Source organism: Falco rusticolus, chromosome 10 (assembly GCF_015220075.1).
Source record: "Falco rusticolus isolate bFalRus1 chromosome 10, bFalRus1.pri, whole genome shotgun sequence".
Taxonomy (NCBI): Eukaryota; Metazoa; Chordata; class Aves; order Falconiformes; family Falconidae; genus Falco; species Falco rusticolus.
This window is the reverse complement of record NC_051196.1, coordinates 37,373,095-37,395,408: the sequence shown is the minus strand read 5'-3', so window position 1 is coordinate 37,395,408 and position 22,314 is coordinate 37,373,095. Positions and strand designations below refer to the sequence as shown.

General features: G+C 52.2%; 1 protein-coding gene across 5 annotated transcripts; it reads right to left on the bottom strand.

Moving 5' to 3' along the window:
* Positions 1–435: 435 nt before the first annotated feature.
* GGT7 (gamma-glutamyltransferase 7) lies at positions 436–20,148 on the bottom strand. 5 transcript variants are annotated; one of them, XM_037401658.1, is made up of 15 exons: positions 19,921–20,148; positions 16,942–17,168; positions 15,415–15,566; positions 14,310–14,424; positions 13,700–13,767; positions 12,951–13,024; positions 12,300–12,493; positions 9,980–10,067; positions 9,115–9,242; positions 6,916–7,004; positions 5,979–6,131; positions 5,329–5,446; positions 4,478–4,615; positions 3,417–3,516; positions 436–782 (listed from the first exon to the last, which is right to left on the bottom strand). In XM_037401658.1, the coding sequence occupies exons 1-15, from the start codon at positions 20,105–20,107 to the stop codon at positions 559–561; spliced, it is 2,055 nt and encodes a 684-aa protein (XP_037257555.1). In that variant the 5' UTR covers positions 20,108–20,148; the 3' UTR covers positions 436–558. The 5 variants fall into 5 exon arrangements, with proteins under 5 accessions (XP_037257555.1, XP_037257558.1, XP_037257557.1 ...); XM_037401661.1 differs by lacking the exon at positions 19,921–20,148 and adding an exon at positions 17,283–19,913; XM_037401660.1 differs by lacking the exon at positions 19,921–20,148 and adding an exon at positions 17,715–19,913 and having other exon boundaries at positions 16,942–17,537.
* Positions 20,149–22,314: the final 2,166 nt, after the last annotated feature.

Genomic DNA, 22,314 nt, shown 5'->3' with positions numbered 1-22,314 from the left:
GATGACAGAAAAATAAATAATAAATAGACTTTACATCCCTATGGTGAAGGTCTCTTCTTGCCCTGCAGGCAGTATGGTGGCACAGAAGACAGCTTCTCAAAGACAACGTTGTACCTCCCCCGTCTCTCAGCTGACGCATTTGTAATAGACAATACCACTGATGCTCCCATCTGCCAGGTAGCTGCCCTGCTCTTCTCCTGGGTGGCTGTGCTTCAGCGGAGCATAAAAGCATCTCTGTCCTTCCTCGGTGCAGTCTGCAAGGCTTCACGTAAATGCTTTGAGATCCTCAGCTGGCAGGTGGTAGGAACAATTAGTCCAATTATCTGCTATAGCACCCCGACTGCCCCAAAATGACCCGCACGCTCCCTGTGTCAAATGGCAAGGAGCGTCAGAGGGTGACTGGTGTAATCATCAAATGAAAGACCAAGACAACCATAAGCAGGCATACATATATAATATGTACAGTGGCCATAGATGCATTTGCATCATGAAAGAAATAATCAAATTTTAAACAGGAGAAAATTATCAAATTCCAGATTTTTTTAGTGCCAGGTATCTCTAACTTGTTAGTAAAAAAAAGAAGGAAATGTCCAAACATGGATTGAATGAAGCGGTGCAGCTGTCAGATGTGGTATTCTCTTTCTTCATTATTTCAGACAAGAAATGCAGAAGTGTTCTTGTATTTTGCACTACATGCTGCAGACAGAAAACTATCTCAGTAGTGTTTGGTTCACTTTGTAGCTCTTCTTTCACTCTCTTCAGCTTTTCCAGTAGAGCCGCCCCTATTAAAATACGGAGCTGAAGGACCCGCATGAATTTAGTAAGCAGAAAATCCCAAGCCTCTCTGTAGGGATTACACGACTCAGGCTTTCAGAGCAGGCTGAGATAAGGCAGTGTAAGGAAAGCCCTGAACCTACCCAAATGCTCTCGATGTGGTTTTCAGTCCATAGTCTGTGGATTTTTACGAGTCTGCGGAGTACTACTAAGATATCTCCAAAAAACATCTAAGAAAATTAAGCCAATTACCACTAAACTTAAATTCACCATGGAGGATGCTCTGTAGGAAAACTATTGGGGGGTCCACAAGTTGTTAGAAGTTAAAAACTGTTGCTCCATTTACAAAATCAGACTGCGCAGCAACTTGACTCAAAATATTTACTCCCGAAATTCAAGGTATGCAGTGATGTGAGAAAAGGAACTAGCCCAGGAGGCTGCATGCTGCTAAACATCAGCTGGCCCATACAGAGTATTAAAGGACTCCCCGATATTCCAGCTACAGGCACCTACAAACACTACATTAGGCTGCATGAATTATTGGCTCACACAAGAGGCAAAGAATGAGTTTGGGAACGACAGGGAGATGAAGATGACCAGCAGCAGCAGCTGTTTTTTCCTTTGCTAATGTTCCTGCTCACTAAAATTAGGATGCTGGCTAGAACTGGGCTTCTGAAAGACTGAAATTATTAGCAAACCTCTGCCAAAAGAAAAGTGTGCATTCCTGTAACAAGGACCAGGCTGCTTGCAATTCAAATAGTTTAAAAATGAAACAAAAAAAATCAGAGAGCTGTATACTGGCGCTGTTAACCCCTCTGGTGTCATCCCGAGTGCGGAATGCAGAAAGGCTACTCAGCAGTGTATATGTGGAGCTCCCGCCTGGGGGATGGAGAAGGAGCTGTTTCAGAACATGCATGTTACTTGGGTCGATTTGTCTAAGCCTGGTTCAGTGAACACGTCATCCGGGAGGCGCTACAATATTGTGGCTCCAGCAGCATCCACGCTCCTGGGGTCCTTCAGGCCAATGACAAAACTGTTGGTTCTCCTGGCCCCGTGAACTAAGGAGACCACTTTGACTTTATCCACTTGATGGCCCCTGGCTACAAGAAATTCAACATCTTCTTCAGGGAACTCACCTGTAAGGGTTTTAAAAGAGGAGTTTGTAACTGAAACCACTGCTGGCTTTGACGCAAAGCTCTGCTCTAGCCCCGCTGGGACCTGCAGCATGCAGGAAGCCGCCCGCAGTGCTCGGAAGGTGCCCAGCCGGGAAGAGCCGAGTGGGCAAGGGGGGCTGAGGCAGCAGTCCTCCGGTCCTCAGCACAGCTGGGCAGCACTCTGTGCCATGGGGGAGCTGAGGGCATCCAAGAGACCACTTAAAAGATGTGGAAGGTCCTTCTCTTTGGAAAAATATGTTGTTGGTACCTATTGTAGTTACTCTTGTTACAGAACATGAGACAGTCCCTGCTCGTAAGAGCTTCATTACAAATAACAGTGTTAACAGTTATTAGTGAAAATAAGATGCAAGGAAGCTCAAAACAAACGCTAGCAAAACAAGTTCTCAAATGACATACTTTGTGATAAGCCTCCCAACTTCCCCTTTGTGTATTCCTTAAACTTCCAGCCTTAGTTTGCTTGCTCTTCTGCCTTTGTTTATTTGACATTTTGTGATTTCTGTATGAATAGAAGTGCCTGAGGACACAAAGCTGGGGATGCAGCTGGACAAACCAAGCAGGCACACAGAAACCCCACAGTTATTTAAGCTACATACATTGCAGAAGTATCTTAACATATATCTTGTTGATGCCAAATGTCCAAACCCAAAAATCAGGACCTTTTGAAGTTCTGGATTTGTTTTAATTACACTCAAGTTTCCAAGTCTGTGGTCACACCTGACAAACACTTTTAGATTTTCCTCTGAAATGGGAAGGCCTAGAAACTGTGGCTACTTTGGGTGAAATGACAATCAAATTTCATTTATGGTTCACTCTGGTAAGGCACGGAGCTTTGTGAAAAACACCAGAGAGACCAAGTCTTGTAATAACAAGGACAAGAGCTGGCAGTACAGTCTCCAGAGTGTCAGCACTGATGCTGCATTCCAAGTTGCAAGCCTTGCCTTCTCCCAGCTGCTGGTGTTAAGGGACACAGACTGGAAAGTGAGAGAATATAATTTATGGCAGTGGTAGTAAAGTGTAAGAAGATCTGCTAGCTTTCAGGACCTGTCTGGATGAAGCTGTGGTTGTGATCTTTTTTAATTTGGATATCCTCAATGGCATCAGATTGTCAAAAGGTTTTAAGGACAGGACGTGGCTGCTACGGGAAGGTGAGCTGGGGCAGAGGGAGGGTTGGGGAGAAGCACCTGAAAGTTTGGATAGGTGGTGTTGGGAGGGGTCAGGGAGCATTCCCAAGACAAGAGGGAGAGGGCATGGCTCAGCAAGGGCTCCAGGCTTTGAAGAAGCTAGGTTGCTGCTTTTTGTCTTCCCCCAAACCCTATGTACTCGCTGGGGACCCTAGAACACAGTGAGCTGTGCACCAGGCTGTCACACTTCCACACACTTCCACACTTCCATGTGCTAAGAAAATCCTGCCCCTCTTCTAAATCTGTGAGGTGTGTAGGCTGCGCCATACCCAGTGTCCATACTCACTGTCAACTTGCAAGGTGTTGGACTCAAGCTGTGGGTGAAGTCGACCAAGTGACAAACTTTCACTCAGATTCTTGTTTAATGTTAAAACATTTACCAAAACCTGCAAGAGAACAGAAGAACCTCAATAATAAAAAAATGTAATGTGAATAGAAGGCAACTTCCCGAGCATTCCCCTAACTGGTGTCTCCAACATCTGCAGATGCTGCAGGCAAAGAAGATCTGGAACTATTTACCAAACAGCATATGAAGGAGGCCCTTAAATCATGGCCTGTATATGGCTGGTGAAACAGCGGTACCTTTTCAGGATTGCACGGGCTTTTTGCCAGAGTTCCTGCTCAATTAGGAGAGTTGTATGTCTGGAATGTGATGTAATCTCTAAATAAGTGTTTGTTACAGCTAAAAGCTCAGCACGTGACTTCTCCAAACAAAGCATTAGGAAGCAATGGCTGGCTTTAGTTTTGCTCTGAATGGTGCCTTCCAAAAGGTAAGGAAAATGGGAGCCATTCTTGTTGCGCCTTTCTTTTAGCAATCCGTTGCCACTGTGCATGCGACCAAGCTATTGGCAAGTACTTCACCTCATTACAAATCATAAGTTAGGAGGAGCTGCCCAATTTATAGCAAATGCTGAGTAGGGAGGAATTCATTCGGGAACGCACTAAAAGGAGCTTTTCATAGGGAAAAGGGCCAAAGGCCTGCCAGCCTCCTACAATTCTCTGAATACAAAATGCTCCTTTTTTTCCCTAATGATCCTTAAGATGAGCTTTGAACAGGTATTGGAATAACACAAAACCATTATAGGCTTTGCCAAGATGTTTTTCCTCTACAGTTATGAGTGGTGCCACCAGGGAAGGTGCAAAAGAAGTAAACCCAAGGCTCTTAAGAGAACTGGAAAACCAAATGTGTGGAATTGGTGACACCAAAGACTGAACTGGTAAACCTGTGCCCACCAGTTTCAGCCTGGGACATTAGGAAGGGAAAGCCTGTACTGCAGGAGGGGACCCTGCTCAGTGTTGAGCTCAACCACTGTGCTGAGAGGGCGGGTGCCTGGACACAGCACTGACCTGCACAATGCTGCTCAAGGCTCTGTCCCCATTGTTAGCTCCCAGACACAGGTATGTCCCACACATCCCCTCGGATGGTCTCACAATGGTGGGCAACAGGAAAGACAGGGGCCGTCTCCGAGGCTGAATGAGATTTTGCTGCAGTTGAAGAAAAGACACACCAAAAAATTTCAGCAAACTGACTAAAGCTTTGCTGGTGCTCAAGTTGTGCAAGTTAATTTCTTAATCTTTATGCTTCAGCTAGCGATTGCACTTGTGTAGTTTTACAAGTCTGACACCCTCACTGCTATGATAAAGCTCTCTGATGTTAACAGGATCTGTCCTGTTTCATGCTGTGGCTCTTTTACAGAAGGTCTTTGGAGCCATTCACATACTTCTGCAGTACCAGCCCAACAAAGTGGAATGCATTTACAATACATGGCAAGAAGGAACAACAGGGCAACACTGGGAGCCACCAGTACTAGTCTGGAATTGTTCCTTTGCAAGACCTGAAGATTTTTTTTCTGCTACCTGCTACTTTTAGAAGTGCAGAGCAGCAATTCATAGAGAGAGTTCTTAATTCAAGTCACAGAAAAGGACGGTTGCTTTACAGTGCATCTGGACTGCAGGGAAAATAGGTAGCTGAGATATGCAGCACTGACTGATAAAACTGCATTATAATGATGACTGATATGCATGAAGCCTTCTGTTTCAGTGGCTCATATAATGAAAAAATACAAGCTTTCTACAGACTGTTGTCTCTCAGTTATTAATAAGGCACTAAATAGGCCTCCCTGTTGTGGAGATGAGAATAAAATTGAAAAAACTGGTACAGACAGTTCAAATAAAGAATTTTCTATGTCATTCATTACCAGCCTGGGAATTGAGTGGTTCATTGTTTTATTTTGCCAGGAGAAGTCCAACATCTGGCTGTTCAGGAGGACTCCAGAGGGTGTTATTATTCCACTGCCAAAGGGACGATTCAAAGAACTGAAAAGAAACATAAAGAAATCTTGTAAAAATCCTCCCAGAGATTTTTGCACACTTGGAGGCTTTTCAGGGCTCCAGTTTTCCGTCCCCTCTTGGCCCGATAAGAGACTCTTCGGTAGTTCTTCAGGGCTGGTTAGATGTGAGGAGTGAAAGTCTCCATGCACTTAGGAGCAGGAACCTGTGTGGGCGACAGCAGCTCTGTCCCTCCCTGTGTTTAAGGATTCCCCTCTAGGTGATGGATCTGTCTCCATGCCCCCATCAGTCCTCAAATTTGGCCATCAGCTCTTCTCCAGGGAGCAGATTCAGGCCCATCCAGACATGTTTCACTGTGAGAGGGCTGCAGGAGGCCACAGAGCAGAGCAGCACCAGCTCACACATCACCTGCCTTCCCGCTGCTCCTGTTGCAGTGCTCACTGGGACAGAGCAGCCTAGCTGCCCCAGGTCTGGTCCCACCCCGTCCTGTCAAACCTGCTTTCTGCTCCCCACTCCCACACTCTGAGTACATGATGGAGGGAAGAAGTGAATCCTTTACCTTACAACTGCAACAATGAAGTCATCAGGTCCCATGACAAGGACCTGGCTAGCAGCGGGTCCACTCTCCACTGAGAAGTGAGGCACACGGAGATCAGATGAGAAGGACTGGGAGTCATTAATCAGCTGGCGCAGGGAATTAGCTTCTGATTTACTTCAGCCATGAGGGAGGGAAGAGGAAAGAAAGCCCTGAACCTAGGAAGTTGAACATCTCTTTGTCTCTCTGTGGGAGCACATCTGCACAGCCACAGGTGGCGTCTCCCCGAGGGGGCTGGCACTGAGGGCAGGGAGCTCCTTCAGTTCACTCCATGGAAGGAGAAAAGATGCCTTGGTCCACACAGAGAGGCAATGCCATGGACCTCCTGGGCTCCGCCTACAGTGGTGAACTCGGCCCCAACAGACAATGGTGGACCACCCCGCAGAATGCCAGCTCTCCAGCAGGAGGGCAAGTCAGGTCCAGCCCTGGCCACCAGCCATGGCTAAGCCTGGCTCTGAGGTGGGAGGTTGGGCTTAATCCCTGTGTCTGGCCTCTCCCGCACGTCTGGGTGTTCTGTGAAGGCACTGAGCCCTGTGCTGGGGAAGGGAGAGTCAGAAACCGCATGTGTGGTCATGACCACATGAATGGCCATTTGTCTGACTGGCCAAGAAGGAATATTTAGAGGGGTGGGAAAGTGGGAGGAACCCTGAAGATCAAGCTGGCTCCAGGAAATTTGTGTGAGGACATCCCACGACCCATCCCCAGAGCCCCATCGTATCAGCTGTGATCCTTGTGGAAGAGTGAGCCCTAGGAAGACACTCAAGGACTGACCTTTCCTCAGTAAAACAGAGGTAGAAAACCCCCCTTAGGTTTCCCCGTGCACTGAAAGGAGCAAACCCAGGACTGACATCCAAACCACACATCTTGCAACTGTGCCCATGCCTGTAAGCCTCAGACCTACCTCACCATGCCTTCTGCTATGTGAGTGACGGACACATCATCAGACGGGTCTCCCAGGTTGCTAGCTAGACTCAGGGCTATTTTCAATGTCTAAATTGAACACAGAAAGAAAGAAAGAAAAATATTTAGGTGGCCCTGGAAATACAACTTGTGAAACTCTGAACAGGACGAGGTATCTGGTCTCCTGGCATGTTGACTAAAGCCTACCAAAAAAACCATCCAAAAGCCTGGTCCTGGGAATACCTCAGTGCAAAGGGCTGCAGCACATGGGTTTGGGGACCAAGGGGCATCAGTTTGGCACAACAAACTGTGTGCTGGGGGAGCCGAGCTTATCCAGCAGTGTTTGCACAAGGTAGAACGCGCCTGGCAGGAGCTGGCCAGCTGGCTCAGCTCAGTGGTTCATCTGCACTGCCAGCTGGCAGACAGGGTCACCAGGATGCCAGTTACCTTCTGTTTCCATTCATGAGCGGTCACCACAACAGCAGAGATCACACAGATCACACTGAGTCCTTGTGGGACAGTGGGTCCTGGGCTCACCATTGCCTCTGGATGGCAGCTCCATTGGCACTGCATCGCTGCTGAGCAGAAATGAGCTATTTTGCTCACCAGCTGCTACGCACCTTCCTAGTTGTAAGTCATCCAAAGTGTCTGAACAGAAAGCGTTAGTCCCAGCACACTTGAGGGAATGATAACGTAAAAAGAGGAAGGGATTTGGTTTTTTATACATGCAGAATCCTGCATAAGCCAGTCTATTAAAAATAGGAAGATGCAATTTCAAAAGACAGTTTTTCTCTAGCTTCGGTTTTACACTGCGTAGCCAGGGGACAGCCACAAGGAGAAATGTGCATTTCAATCAAGCCAGCCTGTGCCTAGCAGAAACGCACTAGACTTTCAGCTTGCAGGTCATGCCATTTTCGTTCAAGATTCAAGACAGTACATTTACCCTGCAGGTTAGACAGCTAGATGTGACTTCTGTTTTGGTACGTGCCATGCATCAACAACTTCTCCTGAAGTGTCATCATTTATCTTCTGATGTACAGGGTAGAACATGATTAACTTCTGGAGAAGGTGGCACTTCCATGGAACAGTCTCCTGACCACCATACCATGTGGTGGATGTACAAGAGGCTTGGTAGTCAAGGAAGAGCTCCACTGACACAAGAAGACCACGTCCACCCCACAGACACAGGTTAAGGACAACTTGGTCATTACTGTCCCAGGGCTGGACTAGCTGGTGCTGACGTAGCACTGAATCTCAGCCATGTGTTCAGCTGTGTGATCCCCAGTAATCAGGGCTGCACAACTTCTCAAGTGTCTGTCCTTTATCTGGAGCTGGGACATGATAACCAATGGGTGAAACTCTTGGCCTGGTGCAAACACAGACCAAATAGATTCATCCAAAGCTTCCTGAAGAGAGCCCAAAAATTACTTAGGTGAGTCAATCTTCTCTGCCTCTGCACAGCCCCAGCACTGTGTAACACCTCCAGTTGCTGCATTTTTGCTGAGGGGCACTAACTTCCAAGCACCCACTCTCCTGCCTGCTACAAGGATGTGGTTTCATCCTTGCTTAAAATTCCCAACTTGTATAACCCAGCTGTGGATCTGTTAAGCATCTAAGAACATAACTCTGCTTACAGAGCAGGAAACAGAGCACCTGCCTGACTTCCTGGGAAGCTGCAACGTTTTAGTAGGGCTGACAGCCCTAAATACCTGAAAAATCATGATCTGGGCCGCTGAGATAATGAGGTGGGCTAAAATGTAAAGATTTTAAAAAATTATATAAGGTCAGTTTCCCTTGTCATCGCCATGTACAGGTTTTTGCTTGCTGACTCCCCTTACAGTGCCCTGGCAGGGGTCTGGAATGGCCAGGGCCACTGCAGCACAAGAGGTAGAGGAAATAGCTGGGACCACCCTCAGCTGAGTCATTCTGAAGACACAATTGCATACAAGAAATGGGTAAAAGCCGCAGCCTGTTTGCTTGAAAAAGCTCTGGGCTAAGCAAGAAAGAACTCAGCTGAGCAGGAGGCTCCAGCATCTGCACCTGCCTGAGGCAGCAGCATAGCTCAGATCTACACCTTAGCAGTCTATTTGCTCATTCTCGTCTGGGAATTACCCACAAACATTTTTGTACAACCAAGGAATAAACAAATACATAATTCTCTAGCAGCACAGGAAAATCAGCCAAATGTTGAGCCTCTTACCTCTGCTATCCAGTGCAAGATATTCCCCCTGGATACTTGATTTGTGATGTTAAAGCCCTCGAGGATGTTCAGGGCTGTGATCAGTGCAGGACCTGCATGTGGAGGTGGGGGACTGAAAACAAGATGACCTGTGAAGGAAAGAAGAGAGCAATGAAGCTGCTTTTGTCAGATACTGTCCAGTTACAGTACTCTCCCATAAGCTAGCGTCCTAGAGGGCAGGGAAGCCTTCCCAGATCTGAAGGGAAATAATGGAAAGCAACAAGATTTGAAAAGGATTTCCCAAAACATTCCTGTTGTATCTTTCTGTTTCTTTATGATGGATGAAGGAAGCCCAAATAGGGATGCTTTTTTTACATCTGAAATTCAGTGGTTGTTGGCTGGCTGGTTGGTTTCTGGACTGCAGTATGGAACAACAGAGAAAAAAATTGGTTTGCAACACTACAAATATAAGGAGAGCAAATACAGGGATTTCTAGAAAAGAATGACATTTTAGAAACTTTCTGCACAAAGTAAGTTTTTCTTCCTTGTAGATCAACTTGGGGAACTGTCTTCAGACATTGGTGCTAGCCTACGGTCCAGCTTCTACCTAGACACTGCATCAGTATGTGATTGTGTTGCATTTTTACACTCTAAGACTATCAAAATGCCACTGGTCACTATCAAGGAAAAAGCAGGCCGCTTTCAAAGTGCTGAAAACCTCCTGAACTGCCTGCAGCACATCAGTGTCAGCAGGCAATAGCAGGAAACTCCCTGGGGATGCCTCTGCGCAGCTTTGACTTCAACTCTTGTTAAATAGTGCCGCCACCTCTTGACAGGTGAAGCACACTTTTAATTGGAGTTGCATGGCAATGGGTCAGGCGTTCACCTCGATAGACTGTGTGCACAGGATTCTCCACCGTGACACTATAATTGCTGAAGTCTTCCTCCACCAAGACTCCTCCATAGTTGTGGACCTGTGTAGAAAAGCAAAGCAGTGCACACTGAGAAAGCTGGGTCAAGGCCATCTGTGTTCCTCATGCTAGCCCAGGTGACCACAGACCATACTGTCAAACAAGCACCACTGAGAATCCCGAGCCAAGTGCCAGGTTCCTCAGGACACCCTGAAGTTCTGTGCTTTCATGGTTGTGGTGGCCTGGCTCACTGTTCACCACTGCTGCAAGGCTCTGCAGCTCACCTCCAAAAGCCCCAAATGGGGACTGGCACTGCCTCACCGTCTTCGCTCCCCTGGGTGGCAAGCATGAGGATGTTAAAGGTTAGCAAGCATCTCAATATTGCCAGGATAAAAGACAAAGAGAAGGAACCTGTGTGTAGCAGGTCGCTGACACTGGAAATCTGTAGCATACAATTCCCACCCTGGTTTTAATTATTTCAGATGATAGTGAGTCTGCTGAACCCTTGCTCTTTCTATAAGGCTCTCCTAGAAGTACAATTTACCGGGCTTGGTAATTTTTGTGAACACAGTCAAGATCGGTAATTCCCTCCACTGCGTGTGTTCTGTGGTTGTGTCATGACGGAGATGAGGAAGGACCATCATAACTGCACTCTGCTGATCTTAAAATCCCCTGAAGTATGTAATACTCTCAGTCAACATACAGGTGCTACTGTGCTCATGGGCCAACTCTTTCCTTCCACCCAGGAGAAGCCACACAACCTGCTGAGAGGTTCTGCTGGGGTGAATTGCTGCTATGAGTCCTCTGGATTTCCATCCAAAAATGGACAAGAACGAATAACCTGTGCATGCTCTGATTTCTAAACTAGCCAGCTAACTTGGCTAGTTCAGAAAACTCCTCTTCTCTGGTGGAACCAGATGAATCACTGCAGCAGGAAAGCTGATGCAGGGCACGATACGGGGGGCAGCATGTCAAACCACCCCAAAGCTGCAAAAGAAGATATAACCCCTACTGGGATCCCTGCCCCCCTCCCAGAGCAGTCCCAGAGAACAGGCCAGGTTGAACCCAACAGATGAGATGGGCAGGCAGGTGCCTGTGCCAGGGGCAGCCTTCCTGGAGCCTGGCCAGTGGAAAGCCCAGGCAAAGCACCACAGAGTGGGGCAGGAGGAGCGAGATGGCACAGAAAGGCAAGATGTCCTGGTCAGCCCCACACTGCAGGCACTACCTCAAATTCCCCAGAGAGCATTTTTTTGCACCTGTGCCTTCCCTCTGCAGGATGTTTTGGAGCTCTACTTGACTTCACCACACCGATGCCCTCCCTTTGCTGGAAGAATAAACACTGCAGGAAGCCAGCACTTTGCTCTGCTCTGCAACCAAAGCTGCAAGTGCACGCTTGATCCCAGAGCTTGCCAGCGTCTTTGGTGCTGCAGCCCTGGGCTTTGCTCCTCTGCAGAGTTTGTGCTTCCCTGCAGCAGCCCTCAGGTGGGGGGACTGGGGTGATAAAGCTGTGAAACTACACCACAAGCTTGGGACTTTTCCTGTTCCTTGTTCACCTTGTGGTCCAGGTGAACCACAGCAGATTTCCAAACACAGAGCTCACAAATGTCTAAAGCTTGAGCTGAAAGAACCCATTCCAAACTACTGATGACACATGAACCACAGTGGTAGGGAGAAATGGTGCCACCAACCACCCTGACTGCACATACAGAGATATAAATGTTGTTTGGGGTTTTTTTTACCATAATAGCTACTTTGTTGTTGTTACTTTTTTTTCCAGAGCACCTCTACCAAGAGGAGTTAAGATAGAGCAACCCTAAGTGGGACCAAGCCTGTCTGATTCTCTGCTCACAAGGCTCACAGTTTTTATTTTTAAACCATCTTCCTAGTGTCTATATCTTACAGTTCCCTTAACAACAAAAATTTGCTTCTCAACAGTGGGGCACCTCCCGTTATGGGGGAAAAGGGGATGTCACTAATGGTAACTCAGCATAGAGCTGGTCTTGAAATGGAGATATTTTTTTTTCCCTTTGAAAAAAAGTCTGTCCTGGTTATAGAGGAAATGGAGTTTTTACTTCTCTAGGCTGTGTAATTGACCCATGTGTCACTTACACCACTGCTGTGACAGGGACAGGAAAGAAAAAGGAGGCTGCATGCATTTTTCCCCCAATTGTGCTGGCACATTGGCTATGGCTTATCTCCAGGCTGTCACCTTAAGCAGGTGACATGGCAGGTGGCACCCCCAGCCCGGACTGTGCTGTGTGGTCTGGGACAGAGACAGGGACAGACGTGACTCACCTCGGAGATTATCTCCTGGGTTAAGTTTCCACGGTAGAAAGCTGACGACCCTTCTGCCCCCACCAGCTCCAGGACAGCTGCGAGGTCCAGGCGCCTGACGAACATGCCAGGCAGCAAGGGCCGGCCATCTGGTAGGAAGATCTCCCGAAATTTGTCAGAGTAGTTCAGGTCCTTCAGTTCACTTATGGCTTTGGCTGTGGGTGAGAAGGGGAAGGACGTTCAGAAAAGCCAGGGTGCAGGAACTCGGGAGTCACTGTGTACCTGACGGGGATTTTGGAGGCATGCCACTGCCTCTCACCCATTTCAAAACTAGAGGGTGGCTGGATCATGCACGCATTAGCTGGGAAGGAAACCCAACAAAACCCCAGTGCTCTTCCCTGGCTGGCCCTGGGTGGCTGCCCAGCGTGGGCTGCTCTTCCCTTTCCCTGACCAGCCCTGGGAAAGGGCATCAGTTTTGCTGCCACCATGCTCTCCCCTTGCAGACCATGGCTCACGTGTTGCTCAGCTCCCAACACCATCCACCTCTAGGTCCAAAGAGCCTGAATTTCCCATGAATAACCATCTACATCCCCAGCTGCCTCACACTCGAGCAGTGACCAACATGCTCCTCCACGCTAAGCAGCCACCCTTGGCTACTCATCGGGTACTTACCCAAATCGTGTGTGACATTAAACCCATCCTGGGCAACACTGGCCACGAGGCCCAGCAGCTCAGACCATGGGAGTCTGCAAAGGAGAAAGGACAAGGAGAAATGTGCATTGGAGGGCTGCAGCAGGGCAGGGTGGTGGGGAGCAAGTGCAGGAGTCGGCTCTGTGGTCAGGGGGCTCCTGAAGGACCAGGCTGTGGGGCCAGTGGTGGCCAAAAGGAGCACTGAGCTTTCAGTGGGTTTAGCAGGATCACCTCAGTGCTCCACAACGTGCATCAGAGAGGAATGCCGGTGTAAGGATGGGGAATGGGCATCTGTGGAGCAAAATCTCAAGCCAGGCTCCAGCCCTGAGCAAGTCATTGAGATCCCTCCCTCCCAGTCCCAACAGAGCATCAAGGACAGCCACACTCCTTAGGGTCCAGCTAAAGAGAATGAAAATGCAGACATGCATGAAAACGTTATGCACCTACTTCTAAAAGAATGTTTATTATCCGTCTTGTTAGCCACAATTTTGCTTTGCAGAAAACCTGACCAAGCTGAATTGAATTCTTTCTTTTGTTAAATGAAGTACCAATAAATTAACGTATTTTTCAACACCATCCTCCAAGTATCCCTTAGCTAATGGCTTTGACTGGCAACTGAGAACATGGTCTGATGGCAAGGGCTCGTGTGCTCACAGCTCCCCCACAGGGACCCCCAGGGCACAGCCTGTGCAGCATGAGGACAGCCCACCTGTGCCAGCCTTGTGTCTTACCTCCCGTGTAACTGGTGCGCCTGCTGCATTCCCTGTATCATGCCTGGCACCCCCACGAGCAGACCTGGCTGTAACACAGGAAGGACAAAAAGGAAGAGTAGGCTCCTGCCCATGAGGACACAGGATATAATCCCCAACTGCAAGTCAAGGAGAGGCAAGTCATGTTCACATTGGAAGTGCCCGCATGGCTTTTAGGAGAGGGATGAGGTCTGCACTAACATGCTAAATTAGGGAATAAAATTTTTTTGAAGGAAATAGGCAAATTCAATCATGATCTCAACCCAGTTTGATCAGGAGAAATAACTCAGCAGAACGACATGGGATTGTGCTCCTTCCCAGGGCTCTTGTTCTCCTGGCTCCCCACTGCCAGAGAGACATGCCTCTTAACTCCCCAAACCCTGTAAGGCTTCAAGCATTTTGGGGCTGCCAGAGAAGCATTTTCCCTGGACTCCCCATGTCTGTAAGGGCCCAGGATTGCCCATGGTGGGAGAGGTCTCCTGTCACTTCACCAGGCATCTCCCCCTTGGCCCGAGAGCTGTGGGAAGAGGAGAGCTGGAGACATCAGCCAGCTACAGCCCTGGAGGGGTCAGCCGCGGGCACTGGTCCTCACCTTGGTGTCCTTCTGCAGGTCCCCCTCCAGTGGGATGCCCAGAGGAGCCACCTCACGGAAGTCGATCACCCAGCTCCTGTTCTTCCGGATGTCGTGGACCAGCATCACCCCACCCCTGCAACGAGATGGGGGTCACAGCATGGCACTGGTTGTACCTCCAACAGCTGCTGCCATAAAGCCAAAATGAAGAGTGTGGGTGCCACTGGGGCTGGGGCCAGTCCTAGCATGACAGGGCAATCATAGCAGGTCACCAGCCCCAGCAGCAACCCCAGGCTGGCCAGCGGTGCAGGGGAACGCTGCTGCCCTTCCCCTGAGAGCAGTCTGGGACCACCGAGCCAGGGCTAGTGCGGGACGCAGGCAGCCCCTGTGCTGAGGCTGCAGTGAGGCTGGATCAGTCCCTGCCAGCCTGGCCAGGGGGCCACTGGCTCTGTTCCACTGCCAGGCTGGGACTATCTGGGATTTTCTTTCTAATCTGAGCAGTTTTGCAACAAAAGAGGGGTTTTGCTTACAACGGCAACCTGTGGCAGTCTGGAGAAGCTATCAGGTGGTGCTTTACGCAATGCTCCCAAGACCTCCCTCAGAGCCAACAGCACCAGGCTCACGTGGATGCGACCCTGGGGATGTGGATGGGGAGGAGGCCACCCCTCACTGCTGTGCCTTCCCTGGCAGCTGCCCAAAGCTGGGCTTGGACCTCAGGCTCCTGCTGCAGCAGAAGCCGAGCTAATGGAGGGAAGCACTCAATCTCTGAAAGCACTGGGACTGAGCCCAGGGTGTTGCAAGCTCCTGGCACACTCATGGAGGGGCTTGGCAGCCTGTGGTCACGTTTTCAACCCTCGTGAGCCTGAGGCTTGGACCTTCCTGGCAGCCACTATAGCAGATGCAGCTTTTCCCTCCCTGGGGGTCTCTGTCCCTCGCTGTCAACTTGGTGCACAGGAGGGTTCCCTGCCCCTGTGCAGATGTGGACACATCCACCGCCTGGTGTCAGAGACCTGGTACCACATGCTGGGACTAGGGCTACCACAAAGGCACATCTCAGCTGGTGGGGATATCACCTGCTTGAGGACAGCTGCAGACAACAGCATGGGGGTGAGTGATCAACACTTACCCGCCAATCCCTGATGTGTGGGGGTTGACGATTCCCGCGCAGAGGGCTGAGGCGATGGCTGCATCTACGGAGGAGCCCTGCTTGTTGAGCACCTCTATGCCCAGCGCCGTGCAGCAGGCAGCGTCTGTGACCACAGCACCGTGGTGGAAGATCTGCCAGAAGAGGAGAGGCATTGTGCCCAGGGAGGGGTGCTGGGGCTGCCTTCTGCCAGCTCTGTGGGACCTGAAGGCTGAGGCCACTGCCAAGGCTGTGGCCAATCTGCATTTTTAGATTCCTCCAAATGCTGGTGGGAGTAATATGTCCCTTGGCACATCCCTGCACCAGGGCAGCTGTGGCTACTCTGCATGTAGCCATGGCCATCGCTCAGCCAGCTTTCGGCAGCAGACATGCTAAGCTGGTGGGCCACCCCAGAGCAGCGTCAGACTAACCCTCAAGAGCAATGGGCGATGGCATGCCGTCACTGTGCTGCAGCAATGCAGTCACTGGAAATGGGAATACAGCTGCAAAGACTGCAGCATCCGCCCCAGTTCCATGGCTTGTTCTCATCTTTCCCTGGCGCCGGTGCTACAGCAGCCACAGGAAGTTTGCAAAGGTTCATTTTAATCTGATGGTGCAAATTGCAGCATCTCGGCACGAGCCAGAACAGCCCCAAGAAGTGCAACGACAGAAGGGCCATGGCAGGCTGGCGGGCAGGACTGGCCCTTCCAGCAGTGCTGTGAAAGGCTGTGCAGCCTCATTCCAGTGCTGCACCCCAGCCAGCCATGGAGCCAAGCCACTCCACTCCCAGTGGCTGCATTTTGCATGCCAGTGAGAGAGCAATAAATTAAAAAAAAAAGGCAAATCTCTTCCACATGGACTTGTAGGCGCTCTGCCCTGCTGGGCAGCATATAAAGAAGATGATGGTGACTACTGACTGTTCCTTGGCCTTTCTCAGGCTGCAGTACCTGGCAGGAGATGTTCTGCAGGAAGTTATGACCCCATGGCCATGCTGCCTTTGCTCTGCAGTTTAGCACTGGTCTGTGCGACAGATCAGCAGGAGGTTCAGCCCTGTTTTCAGCTATTTCCCTGCTTGGTCCTGGGACGCATCCTTTGAGAGGTGAGCCTGGGCATACAGATCCATAAAACTCTCTCCAAGTGGAGATGTACAAAAGATGCCTACTGCTTAACTAAGGATTGCTCTCTGAAAGCATTCACAACTGGCTCAAACTGCAACTGGAGTTACAGCAGCAGGGCTGCCCACTTGCCCCCAACAGCGCCCCCAAACCTGCCAGGCACAGTCACCCACGCCGCAGGGCAGGCACTGAGAGCTCAGCTCACCCCTCTGAGCACGACTCCCAGACATGAAAAACCTTTTGAGACAATTTGGGATGGAATTGCCAAGAGAGACTCAGCACCCAGGATCTCACTGACACTGGCTGGGGTTCACCAGCACTTATCCCACTGAACTGTTGGCAAGGAGGAAAGCTAGGGAGCTTCTCCTATTTTTGGAGCCAAAGCCTGACTGCAAAAGCCACTGTTTCATCTTACCTGAGGGTCTCCAAAATAGATCTGCATGATCAGGGCCACCGTGACCCCGGTGGCAAAGGTCAGGCAGGCAGTGATGATGACAGTCAGCCCATCCTGTCGGCAGCTGCAGTCTCCGGAAAAAGGGTCCTTGCTGGTCTCCCGGAGAGGGGACACATCCTGGCTTCCCATCTCTGATGAGGACGAGGGCAGGCGCTGGAGACGCGCTGACTTCAGGAAGGAGTCTGGGTCTTTGTGGGCAGCGGTGAAAAAACAAGTGTTAGTTATTGAGCAACACAGGGCTCTTATTGCAGTGTTTACCCAGTGCTAACATTACACCGTGCCCCTTTCAGCAAGGCTATTACCTTCCCTATTGATCCCAGGTCTCAACAGACTTTCTGGTTCAGATGCTGCTTTAGGTCATTTTACTGATCCCTTCCTTTAGCTCTACTTATTCCAAACTGAATTCCCTGGAGATTACGAGGGGCAAACCCCCCTGAATTTTGCTCCATTTCAATCCATTCATCAGTCTTCAGTGATGGGCCCACAGTTACTGCTCCATTTGGAGGGGTTCTTAACACAGCACTGACTTGAAAACACATCTCTCAAATGCAGCAGGACTGAAGAAGAGGAAATTAAGATAGATATATATATAAAAATAGAGTTGAGCAGCCTTGTTTGGAGCTATGCTTGAGCTAAAGCACCTGAGCAAAACAGAGGCGAAGCAAAATGAGTGGCCTGGGCACAGAAAATACCTCTACAGAAGCATGGCAAAGTGAGGGCAGAGAGGAGCAAACCTGCAAACCAGAGGGCCGAGGGGCGTCCACCCGCTCCGACGGCAGGAAAGGCTCTGCTTTCATTTCTTGCTTCCTCCAGCTGACGAGGCCCACTGTGAAATCAAGCTGCTCGCCGAACGCCCAGCTCCAAAATGGCAAATGCAACAGGGCAGGGTTTTGCTGGGCATCCACCAGACAGCAAACAATGCTCAGCAGGATGAAAAAGTCTCTTTTGCTCTAAAAGATGCCTTGAATTTCTGCCTGCATCAGCTGCCTTCGTGGCAGGGAGGACGCTGGCTGAGCGTGCCCTGCCTCTGCACTGGCACTGCTGGGCACACGGAGCTGCTGGTGCAGCCATGGGGACATACCCGTCCCTGCCAGGCACCAAATGGGACCAAGCGGCTTGGGGCAGCACCCACAGCTCCTGGATGAATATTTTTCAGGGAGCTGCCAAGAGCCATTGGGAGCTGCAGTGCCCCACACATCTGTGGTGGGAAGAAGAGGAGCATCGAGTAGAAAAGACAAGATGAGAAGCTTGTCTCTCCACAGAGGGGACATTTCCCAGGTTTGGGGTAAGGGAGAAGGGAATGAGCAGGAAACTGTGTGTCCCCCATCATCCTGCCATGCTTCTCCATCTGCTCTGGCAGGCAGCATCTCCTGGGGACCACCAGCCCTGTCCTTGGCATGACATTAAAGACCCCTTGACTGCAGCTCTCCTGGGGCCAGGCAGGGTGTTAGTTTTAATTTCAGTGACGCTGCAACCAGCAGTAACCCCACTGCAGCCACGGAATGCCCTTAGGGTGAATTTAATCTCCTTCACATTGCGGTGACTTAGGAGCATGACTGGGAGAGGCTCAACTCTCCCAGCCCACACCTCTGAGCGCACACAGGGTCCCTCCCCAGCACGCCTGGTCTGTGAGCTGAGCCTGCAGTGTGTGGGCAGAGGGAAGCCTGGCTGGGGCGGGCAATGGGCTGGGGCGCCACCGGTGGGGGCCATGACTGTCCTGGTGGGGGATGCCATTGTGGAGGGATGTCCCATACAGCCCCCTGCACACCCAGTGGGGTACCAGCCCCACCAGTGGGAAACAGTGAGCTGGGCTCCTTTGCCCAACCGCTCTGGGACTGCGTCCCTCTGCTCTGCTCCCATAGTGCTGGTGACAGGACAGCCCAGGACCAGGGGACACAAACATCCCAGGGAGCAACCATGGGAGAGGACAAGCCACGGCCCTCCAGGGTGGCCTCTCCCACCCATGCAGAAGTCCCTTTGGTCTCCACCACTGACATCCCGCGTGGCCTCTGGCAAGTCACTCGGTCTCTGCAACTGCTGGTGCTGTGTGGGGACAGCAGGGCCGTGGTGTGGGAACAGGAGTGGCTGAAAGGGCTCAGCAGGGAGCATGGAGGGCAAGGAGCAGCCTAAGAGGCCAACACACAGGTGCCCGTCCCACCACTGACGTTCACACTAGAAAGAGAAGCCAATGAGCCCTACATGGCTTCTGTGGGGGCCATGAAGGAGACGTGGCTGCCCGGGGAACCAGGGCCACCCCAGCTCTGGAGCTGCTGCCGAGGGGACAGCTGAGGCCGGAAATGCTGGTGGGCTCTGGCAGGCGCTGCAGTGTGGGACCGCTCAGTCCCCAGCACCGACAGCACAACAGGGGCTTCCCCCTTTTACCGAGACCTCCTGGGCAGCAGGGACCGGAGGCCTGAGCTCCCTCCCCGCCGGCCCGGCCGGTAACGCGGCACGCAGCTCCCACCCAGCCCCTGAGGCGCCCGGGGAGGCTCCAACGGGCCGGTGAGAGCCTTTCGGGAGAGCGGCGCCCGCAGGCCCGGCGCCTCCGCCACAACCGCGCGGGGCGAGACCGGGCGGGGGAACCGGCAGGGGACAGCGCGGGGGGCGGGGGGCACGGGGGACCTCGGACAGGGGCCCCGGGCAGAGCCCTGTGCCCTGGAGAGGCGCGATGCGGCGGGGCAGGAGCGCTCTGTGACTCCTGGGAGGGCCGGCGGGTCACCGACAGGCGAAGGGCCGTCCCCAGGGCCGGGGCCCGGCGTCTGACAGCCGCCCCGCTGGCGGCACCGCGCCGCGCCCCCGCTGCCCCGGCCTCCCCCGCGCGTCCCCGCAAGGCAGGCGGCGGGGCCGGTGCCGGCAGCCGCGGAGGGCGGCCCGCAGGGCGGGCGGTGGCCGCAGCGGGAGGGAGCCGGGGGCACCGGGGGCTCGGCCGCCGCCCCTCACCCGTGTCCTGCTCGCCCAGGAACGCGTCCTCCTCCTTCCGGGCGCGGAGGCCGCCCTCGCCCGCGCCGCCCGCCTCCTCCTCGGGCAGCCGGGGGAAGCTGGTGATGCTCATGTAGTCCACAGGCGAGGCAGCGGCCAGGGCCCGCTGCCGGCCTGCCCCTGCCCCCGCCTCCGCCGGCACCGCCATCGCCGCCGCAGCCGCTGCCGCCGGAAGGGGCCGGGCCGGGCCCGGTGGCCTCGCGGCTCCTCCCTGCGGGGGGGGCGGCCGGGGCCGGGGGGAGGCCCAGCCCGCCGCAGGCGCCTGCCGCGGCCCGAGCGGCAGCCGCGGCCCAGGCCGAGCGCCACCCGGCCCCGACCCGGGCCAGGCCTGCGTAGCCCGGTCCCCGGGCGGCTGCGGGAGACTCCGGGGAGCGGTCTCGTGCGTTGTGTCGCCGCATATTCAGGTGAACTCGCCAAGGGAGGCTCAAGCCATTGTGCCAGCCACCGCCACGGCGGCCAGGGGCGGCCGGCACCCCGCGGGTGGCGCTGCACGGCGCGGCCTGCGCGCCCCCGCGGCCTCTCACGCCCGGTGCTCTGGGGGCCAGGCCCGGCGGGGCGGCCGGCGCCGGTGGGTGCCTGCGGGCGAGGCCGGCCGGGCTCAGCGCTGGCACCGGCGGCTCCCGCTGCTGCCAGCCCCAGCAGCACCGTGTGCCCGGGCAGGCTGCGGCTGCCGGGCAGCTCAGGCCAGCACGGGGCCAGTGGCCGCGGGCGGGACCCCCAGCCTGGGCGAGGGTCACCAACAGCTCCCGCTTGGCAGAGTTTTGACCAAAAAGACGTAACAGTGGGGGAGGCCTGGTTTGCCATGGATATATCTGAAATCAAACTGGCTGAAACATTTAATTTTCTTCTCCCTACGCTACTTTCAGAGGTTGAGCTAAAAAACACCAGTAAAATAAATGGAAGTTGGAAGAGGTTGTTTCATTCTGGGCTGAACAAAATGCTTCAGGTTTGTGCAAATTACTTCCCCCTGCAACAACATCAGCCTCTGCTTCTTGGCTTGGTGCATGTGCTTGGCTGTTTGGCTGCCAGATCTGAAAAATTCATCCTCTGCCCTGATCTATCCTGGACGTCTGTTGTTTTGGGAGACAGAGTGTGTTGAGTGCTGGGCTGTTTGGACCTGGGGAAGTCAGCTGAGGTGTGTCCTACTTTCTCATCCTTCAAAGAACCATCTAATCCCCCCAGCTCTTCCCAGCGTGCGCAGCTCCACTAGCTCACTCAATGCTCCTTAACACAGCGAGGTGTAAACCCTCCTTTGCTGTGGCAGTGGCAATGTTTCACTAGTGCCCTCCGACAGCCTGAGGGTATAATGGGCATTGCCCGTTACTAACAAAATGCTCATAGAAGGATAGTTCAGCTTTTGCAAGACAGTCTCAGCCTGCTCCATTTTCAGACCTCTCTCCAGACTTCCCATCCCCAGCAGCTGGAGGTGGTTCCTTCCCCACCAAAGCAGCTTCTCCAAGGCCAGGAGCTTTGTGCATCCTGCATCCTCCTCCACTCATTTGCCTGGCAGAGTATGAACGGACATCTTTGAAATGAAACACCCTAGGAAGTGTGGGCAGGGACACTGCTGTCCCAAAAGGTCTCAGCAAACACTATACCCAGTGGTCAGATATAAGTGTGACTTAACAGTGCTTGAAGACAAAGCTCTACATTCTGCTGCTTCGGTTTTTGAGACCCTGCTTGCCCCAGACCAGACCAGCCTCTGCTGCTTTTGTGTTTCTGACAAACCAAAACAGCTGTCACCTGTGGGCAGCTAAATCCCAGCAGCTGTGAGCACAGCCTTTGCAAGCTTGGAAATGAAGCTGGGGAAACGCAGAGAGGATGACACCTCCACGGAGGGGACAGAGGCTCCTCAAAAGCATGCTCCCAGCTCCAACAGGCACCACTTGGCTTTAAGGACATCCCAAGCACTGTTAAAGACAAGTGATGTCCCCTTGCTGGACCAAAACCACAGGTAACAAGTTCACATCTTGCTGTGTGCTCAGCCATTGCCGCTGCAAAGTTACCCTGTGGTAGCAACTGTTTTACCCGGGGCCTGACAGCTGAGGTTGCCAACACACAAGACGCCCAGCTGCACAGCCACCTCTTAACACCTGCCAGCACATCTTTACACCCACACCATTTCTCCCTTTAACACCAAAAAAACCTTGCATTAAAGTTTTAACAGATATTATGCTTGAAGCCCAAGAAAGATCACAAATTTCTCTGCCAATTCCACACCAAAACACAGTTGCTCCTCTCCTCACAACAAGGTTAGGCCATGGAATCTCTCACTCTCCTTCCTGCCAGGGACTGGCTTCTTTTTCTGAGATCCAAAGTGATATTCCTCCAGGTCTGCAGCTAGTAAAGAGCTTC

Excerpts from the sequence above, each read along its gene's own strand:
- GGT7 (XM_037401658.1), bottom strand. The coding sequence starts at position 20,107 with ATGGCGGTGCCGGCGGAGGCGGGGGCAGGGGCAGGCCGGCAGCGGGCC. Across the intron at positions 12,494-12,950 it reads TAATGTCACACACGATTTGG|CCAAAGCCATAAGTGAACTG; the intron begins GTAAGTACCCGA and ends TCTCACCCACAG. Across the intron at positions 4,616-5,328 it reads ACCACTCAATTCCCAGGCTG|CAAAATCTCATTCAGCCTCG; the intron begins GTAATGAATGAC and ends CTTCAACTGCAG.